Raw genomic sequence first — 8,322 nt, 5'->3', positions numbered from 1 at the left:
TTTTTTTGGTTTTTTTGTTTTGGAGATAGGGTCTTCCTATATACCCCAGGCTGGCCTTGAACTCATGGTGATCCTCTTGCCTCAGCTTCCCACAAGTGCTGGGATTATAGGCTTACCTCCATGCCTGGCTCAAAGAACCATTTTATAAATTAAAAGCAACAGTTTTTTAACTATGTAAATGTTCCCTTACCTCATTCAATCGTTAAAATATTCAACTGAAAATCTGCAATGTATCTTTGAGTATCTATTTCTCATAACAAATCCATGCATGTCAACAAATTAAAAGAAAAGCAATCAGAGAGAAATCCTTACCAATAAGACCCCCAGGAGCAGCATACTGAAGATCATTATGTTCCGCAAAAAGTGATACAATTTTGGAAAAGATTGGTTTACACATGAGTTTTCCTTCACTATCTTTGGAAACAATACCAGGTCTGACTTCTATTTCCTGGCCCACCTGTAAATATACAATTAGCAATGACAATTATCATGGTACACAATGTTCAACAGGAGACCATAAAACTGCAAAGGCAATCCTTCTCTTTCAAAAATCACTTTTTTTTGTTTGAATACAGGATCTCACTATGTAGGTCACGCTGGCTTTGAACTCACTATGTATATCCTAGGTTGGCCTAAACTTGTGACAATCCTCCTGGCCTCAGCCTCCCAAGTGTTGGGAGGTGTGTGCTACCACACTCAGCAAAACATCACTACTTTTAAAACATGGAAAAACAGATGTGGAAGAGATCTTCAAAATCAAAGCCACTCTACTATATTGCTAACTACCTACCACACAAGCCTATTGCAACAAAATGTGCTCCATACTCCCAAGAAGCCTATAAACAGAGGTCAGACATATTCAACACCATGAAAAAAAGCTATGTGTGTTTATCTGTGGTACTGAGGATTGAACCCACAGCCTCTGCATTGAGGCAGTGCCAGTCCTTTTTTATTTTTACTGTTTTTGAGACAGGATCTATGTTGCTAAATTGTCCTGGCTAGGCTTGAACCTGCAATCCTCCTGCCTGAGGCTCCCAGAGTGCTGGAATTCCAGGTGAGCACCATCATGCCCAGCAAAAACTTTAATTTTCTTTCTTCTTTTTTTTTTTTTTTTCCCCAGTACCAGGAACCGAACTCACGACCTTGCGCTTGCCAGGCAGGCACTGTGCCGCTGAGCTAAATCCCCAGCCCCAAAACTTTAATTTTCAATTTGGATTATCCATACTTTTTTCCTAACTAAAACAAGGACAAAATGGCTTGGCATGGTGGTCCGTGTCTGTAATCCTAAAAATTGGGAGGCTGAAGCAGGCTGAAGCAGCTGTGAACTCAAGGTTATTTGGAGCTACACTGTGAATTCAAGGCCAGTCTGAACTAAACAGTGATACACCGGCTTAAAAACCAAAACCAAAACCAAACAAAACCAAACCCCCACAAAAACAAAATGACAAGGGCAAAATAAAAATACAAAAACCTAACAATCCAAACTCAGCTTACCTTCAGTACTCCCTTTAGGATACTACCACCAGCCACACCTCCCTTAAGGTCATCAACTTCACAACCAGGTTTGTTGACATCAAATGACCTAATAACTGAAAGAAAATTAAAGAAATTAAAGCCATTTTTATTAATTTTCACTTCAGGTGAAATGTTATTTTCCAAGTCAAGTTTTCTAAAAAGTAAAATATTACTACTGCAGTCCTTACTGAGTGTGGCCTTACTTACGATGAGAAAAATGGTAGTAACTTGAAAGTCATTAATACATGGAATATAATGCTGTATCTGTACTAGTGGAATATATGCAGCTATTTAAAAATGATAAGTTATATAGCCAGGCATGCTGGTGCATGCCTGTAATCACAGCACTCATGAGGCTGAGGCAGGAGGATCGCCGTGAGCTCAAGGGCCAGCCTGGGCTACATAGTGAAACCCTGTCTCAACACAACAACAACAAAGAGGTAGTTCCATGTCATGATCTGAAAGAAGGACACTCTTAATACTGCTAAGGAAAATAAGAGTTATAAAAAATAACATGGGTACTCTACACCCAAGAAAAAGAAAACTAAAAATATGTATAGTTACCGTCCATATCTGAGGGCTCTACATCTGTTATTCAACCATAGATCAAACTCATTTTTAAAACAATTGTGTCTGTAATGGACATGTATGCACTCTGTCATCACTCCCTAAACAACAGCACTATTTACACAACACGCAGCTTATACACTGCATTAAGTATTATACAGAACCTAGAAAAACTTTAAAATATACAGGGAGGGGGTGGGGATGTTACTCCGTGAGAATCTGTTGAACATGCACTGTTGGCATGTCCCTGGGTTGCACCCCAGCAACGAAAGGTTAAAAGTACACATGAGGGCCAGGCGTGGTGGCGCACGCCTGTAATCCCAGCACTCGGGAGGCTGAGGCAGGAGGATCACTGTGAGTTCGAGGCCCACCTGGGCTACAAAGTGAGTTCAAGGCCAGCCTGAGCTCCATGGTGAAACCCTGTCTCAAAAAGGCAAAAAAAAAAGAAAAAAAAAAAGTACACATGATATGCATAGGTTATACGCAAACACTATCCCATTTTATATAAGGCACCCCTATATTACATGGTCTGTACAATAGAAACTTACTTTTATTTGTTTTGTTTTTTTGAGTCAGGTTCTTGCTTTGCAGATCAGGCTGGCCTCGAATTTGTAGCATTCCATCTACCTCAGCCTCCTAACTGCTGGGATTGCAGGCATTTGCCAACACACTCAGCTAAAAATTTACTTTTACCCTTTATAAAATTTTATTTTATTCTTTTTGTCTTTTTGAGACAGGGTCTTGCAATGCAGTTCAGGCTGGCCTTGAGCTCACTTTGTAGCCCAGGTTGGTCTCAAACTCACAACGATCCTCCTGCCTCAGCCTCCTGAGTGCTGGGATTACAGGCGTGCGCTACCATGCCTGGCATTTTTTTTTTTTTTTTTTTTGGTACCAGGAATTGAACTCAGGACCTTGCACTTGCCAGGCAGGCACTTATGCCGCTGAGCTATATCCCTGGCACTCTTTCCCTTTTAAAACCACAATTCTAGCACTACATATCCTGCACTTAAGTCACCCAAGAGAACTTCTCCTACCAAACAGGATGTCAGATTTTTTTTTTTTTTGTCTTTTTGAGACAGGGTCTTGCTATGCAGTTCAGGCTGGCCTTGAGCTCACTTAGTAGCCCAGGCTGGTCTTTAACTTGCAAAGATCCTCCTGCCTCAGCCTCCAGCATGCTGGGATTACAGGCGTGTGCCACCACGCCCGGCAGGATGTCAGCTTTGAAAAGGCTCCCACAGGCTATGTAGGAACTATAGGTGGGTAATCAAGTACCAATAGCAGCACTTCATTAATGGTAAATTAACAACACCTGTATGGAAACTGCGACTCCCTAAAACACTATAGCTACAGAGGAGTTTATTACTCCATGCTGCTCACATAACACACCATATACTGAGCATAAGAAGGTTAAGTTTCTATTGCATTCAGGACTCTGCTCACCCCCAGTATTGCAATCTGGTGCTCATGGCCAATATGACCTCAGTGCTAACCAATTTCAAAAGCTTTTATGGATTTATTCTCACCTCTGCAGAAAGAAATATTAACACCCTTACAGGGGAATTGCCAATGTAGAAAAGACCAAATTGGCAGAGCGTGGTGGCACACGCCTGTAATCCCAGCACTTGGGAGGCTGAGGCAAGAGGATTGCCGTGAGCTTGAGCCAGCCTGCACTGCAGAGCAAAACCCTATCTCAAAAAGACAAAAAATAAAAAAAAATAGGAGACTACTATCACTTACCAATAAGTCGAGGTTCTGAAGTAAAGTCTCTAGGAGGTACTGGTATTTTCTTTACTATGTACTCACAAACAACTTCAATATTGTATTTCAGCTGGGCAGAAATTGGAATGATGGGAGCACCTTCCGCTACTGTACCTATAAGACAAAATTCAGAAGGATCAAAACAATGCAGTTTTATAAAACTTGTTCTACACATCCATTACCTAAAATAATTATGATTACCAAAATAGAGGCCTCAGCATCCCCAATGTTAACAACAAGTAGAATTAGATAGTTCTGTTTAGAAACATGGCAATGGTCTACCTTTTTTAATTCCTGGAAATGAATTCTATTTCCTTTAAGAGAAAAACTGTTAAAAATCACATTGGTGTATTTAATATTGTAAAGTAGTAAAACTGTTTAAAGATAAACTACATTCCTGGGAAAGACCACTTTATAGTTGAAAAGATTTCTAGTAACATGTAATTAAGGTCCCAATAAATGTCAAGATAAAATTACAGACTCTATGCTCATCAAAGACTGATGACACATATAATATTTGCACCTTATTAATCATATGTCAAGCAGGCTGGTCAGGTCAAAGAAATGGACCAAACATAATTAGATTTTAACCAAAACGATTTTTCTTTTTCATGATGACAGAATTGGTTTCATAGGAAGCTTTCTAACGAGAACAGCAACACTGACAATCAAAGGTAAACAATAAGATGCATAGCTTTCCTGAAATGAAACACTATACAGCTAGAAAAAAGGACACAATAAGGATTTTTAAATGCTTTTATTCATTTTCCTTACCAATGAAGATGGGGATGGGGCAGTGCTGGACAAGCACTGAGCTCCATCCCCAGCTCTGAGAGTCTTTAAAATCTGAGATAAAGCTTTGCAGAATCTAATTTCAATCCTAACTTTCAGCCAGCAAGAATATATTTTAGTTTATCAAACTCAGAAATATACATCTCACTAGTTACATTATCAAGTAGTAGAAAAATAAGTCTTAAGAACCCGAAGATTACCTTGTTTTAGATAGTGTACTATATTAAGAGGCAATTTAACATCTGGTATCTGGAGTAAATGCCTCTCAAAAGGACTCACAGATTTTTTAGATACGATGGCTTCTTACCTTGTACAAATGCAAGGATCTGTTCATATTGTTCTTTAGCCTGACTTTCTTTTACCAAATCAATTTTATTCTGTAGGATCAAAATATGCTTCAGTTTCATGATTTCTATTGCGGCCAGGTGTTCAGAAGTCTGAGGCTGAGGGCAAGATTCATTACCAGCTGATTGATGAGGAATAAAAAGGATGGGTAAGAATATGTAGAAATATTCAGACTAGGCAAATTCACAGAGACAGCAGATTGTGGATTTTTTTTTGGGGGGGGATATAGATTATTGGTTGTTAGGGATAGAAGGGAGGAAGGCCTGGGCCATGACTGCTAATGGGCACTGAGTTTCCTTTCCTGGTGATGGGAAAGTTCTGGAACTATATGTTGGTAATGTTATGACCACTACATTGTACTCAACGTCACTGAATTGTGTATGTTAAATCGCCAAATTCCTAAGTTTCATGTCATTTCTACATTTTATCACCCCCTCACCATCAAATGTGCTAATATCTAAGTCAGGTGACTTCAGAATTGCCAGCCCCACTCAGGGCAGAAGCCTTGGATACCACTGCTGGGCATCCACTCTGCTTCACCCCGTGCCTGCATCCACTGCAGCTTCCCATTCCTGGACCCACACAAGAAACAATCAGCAAGCCTGGCTTCTCAAGTTCCGTCTTCAGCTTCTGCTCAGGCCTAAGGTACAGACTGGCCCCAGCCAGTCTTAGAGATGTCCTGGCCTAGAGATGTCCTTTCTCCCGAGAAAGAGAGCAATTAAGATGGGAAGACACTTAGTGCCACACAGGAATTCTAGTACCAGGGGCTGTTCCTAACAATGAAAGGGTAGAGTGCTAACTGAAAATAATCAGGAATATATTACAAATGAACAGGCCTGTTTTGTTCAACATGCTAATAATCACCACCGCCTGGTGTCTTTTAACAGCCCACATAAGGACGCACAACCCTGGCCTTGAAAAGCCCCGTGCTGGACAGTAGCACTCATTATGCATGATGTTTACATCTAAATAAAACAATTCTATGTCTGCAAGCAGACAGCTCCTGTGCTCGCTTCGGCAGCACATATACAAGCAGACAGCTCAGAGAAAAAGCTTTCGCTCAGAGAAAAAGCTCTTTTTTTTACAAACTGTTTTGTCCCTCCATCCCTCCTTCCCTCCTTTCTCTTCCTTCCTTCCTTTCTTTGAGGCAGCGTCTCACTATGTACCCCAGGCTGGCCTTAAGCTGATTACAAGCATGCTCCACCATGACCAGCTCACATAAATTTTAAACTCATGTGATTTCAACGGGGAAAACACACTGATTTGTTTCTGTTGGATACCATCATGAGTTCTCAGATGCTATCAGCCCCAGTTTTATCTTGTTTAGTTCCTTGTGATAGCTGATAGGAAGGAATGTCATCCTGGATGACAGTAAGTTTCCATTTATGTCACTCTTAGGTAATGGATGCAGCCTTAGTTTCCCCCTTCAACATTTCCCCTTGCATTTGTTCCACACTGACTTGTCCAAACTAATTCTCATATATTTACCGATCAACAGGAGAGCTGCGTCCATCACTGCTGCACCGTTCAGCATAGTTGCCATCAAAATGTCGTGGCCAGGACAGTCAACAAAGGAAACATGTCTACCAAGAAATAACAGTCAGTCTGAAAATTGATACTTAAACATGCAATTTAGTTAGTTTCTTTCTGGCACTGATGATAGAACCAGGCCTCACACATGCAAGGCAAGTGTTCCACCGTTAAGCCACATCCCCAGTCCTATTATTATTATTAACTTTGAGACAAGGTCTCACTATGTAGTGCAGGCTGGCCTCAAACTCACAACATTCCTCCTGCCTCAGTGTCCAGAGGGCTGGGATTACAGGCATACGCCAACATGCCTGTCAGCTTTTTTTCTTTTGAGACACAATCTCATTAAACTACCTAGGCTGGCCTCAAACTTGTAATCCTCTTGTTTCCACTTCCTAAGTAGCTGGAATGGTGGGTGTGCTCCATCATGCCCAGCTCAGAGTATAGATTTCTTAAAGTTAAATTACTTAGGAAGCTATCATTATAAAATGGTTACAGGACTTGGTTTTTCTAGACCTAGAAGTAAGATCACTAGGGCAACTCATTTGGGAACCCTCTTGTCTCTCAGGAGCTATTCCTATTCCCCATTCCTTTTCCCAATAAATCTTCCTACTCATTAAAAAAAAAAAAAGTTCACTAGCTGAGAATACAATCACTGCAGATCATTAAAATCAACTGAAGTTAGCTACATATAGAAATAACTGGACATAGGTACTCTCATCCAATTAAAGTGAGTATGGTATAGAATAATGGTACACAGAACTTATGCTAAAAATGTCATCGATTTGAAAGCTAAAGCCTAATGACATGTAAAAACCACATTCATAGAATGAGGACTATAGCCAGGCATGGTGGCACACAGCTGTAATCCCAGCACTTGGGAGGCTGAAACAGGAGGACTGGCATGATTCAAGGCCAGCCTGAACTATGTAGAGACCCTGTCTCAAAAAAGAAAAAAAAAAAAAAAAAAGAAATTAAAAAAAAGGAAAGAAATAAAAGAATGAGGACTATTTGAAAAAATAGTTCCCCTTTGAAAAACTGAAATTGTACACATGAAGTGGAGAAGATAGCATTATTTTAGTAAAACTACCATATGCGTTCAGAAACATGACTTTTTAAAAACCGTTCACATTCCCACAAACAGGATCTGGGTCGGCAAAGTAGGGCCCTTAGGCCAGACCTGGCCTCTCACCACAGTCATACAGGCACATATTATCTGTGTATGCTTTGGTGAGGTAAGAGCAGAGATAAGGTCTTGCAACAGTGACTCTATGGCCTACAAAGCTGAAAATATTTACTATCTGACCCTTTCCAGAAAAAGTATGCTGATTTCTGATAAGGGCCAGGACTAGACAAGTAAGGCAATTACCTGAGAGGCAAAATTTAAGAGAGGCCAAAAAACTAGGCACTTGTCCGGTGTGGTGGTGCACACCTCTAATCCCAGCACTACGGGAGGCTGAGGCAGGAGGATTACTTTGAGTTTCAGGCCAGCCTGGACTACAAAGTGAGTTTAAGGTCAGCCTAAACGATCCTGTCTCAAAAACAAAACAAAACAAAACAAAAAAACTAGACACTCAAAATAAATACTTAAATGTAGCATTAAAAAAAAAAAATCAGCTGGTGTACATGTATAATTCCAGCACTAGGGAGGCTGAGGAAAAGTGAGTTCAAGGCCAGCCTGAACTGCACAGTAAAAGTCTGGCTAAAGACAAAAACAAAAAACAAAACAAAAAAAACAGGGCTGGGGAATGTAGTTCTGTGTAAAGACCCTGGGGTCAATGTCCAGTACCACAGTGGGAAAAACGAACAAACAAA

At 40.5% G+C, this 8,322-nt stretch overlaps 1 protein-coding gene across 1 annotated transcript in view; it reads right to left on the bottom strand.

The window, feature by feature from the left end:
* The window catches only part of Eif2s3 (eukaryotic translation initiation factor 2, subunit 3 gamma, 52kDa), a 20,776-nt gene that overhangs the window by 7,796 nt on the left and 4,658 nt on the right, over positions 1–8,322 (bottom strand). The window contains exons 5-9 of the mRNA XM_005407839.2: positions 6,466–6,560; positions 4,940–5,098; positions 3,820–3,954; positions 1,495–1,589; positions 313–457 (exon numbers count right to left, since the gene is read on the bottom strand). Of these exons, the coding sequence (XP_005407896.1) occupies positions 313–457; positions 1,495–1,589; positions 3,820–3,954; positions 4,940–5,098; positions 6,466–6,560 (629 nt within the window). The remainder of the gene's footprint in view (positions 1–312; positions 458–1,494; positions 1,590–3,819; positions 3,955–4,939; positions 5,099–6,465; positions 6,561–8,322) is intronic.

This window comes from Chinchilla lanigera, unplaced genomic scaffold (assembly GCF_000276665.1).
Source record: "Chinchilla lanigera isolate Chin_1 unplaced genomic scaffold, ChiLan1.0 scaffold00108, whole genome shotgun sequence".
In the NCBI taxonomy this organism is placed as follows: Eukaryota; Metazoa; Chordata; class Mammalia; order Rodentia; family Chinchillidae; genus Chinchilla; species Chinchilla lanigera.
Note: the sequence above shows the minus strand (reverse complement) of the source record. Positions and strands in the feature narration are given on the sequence as shown.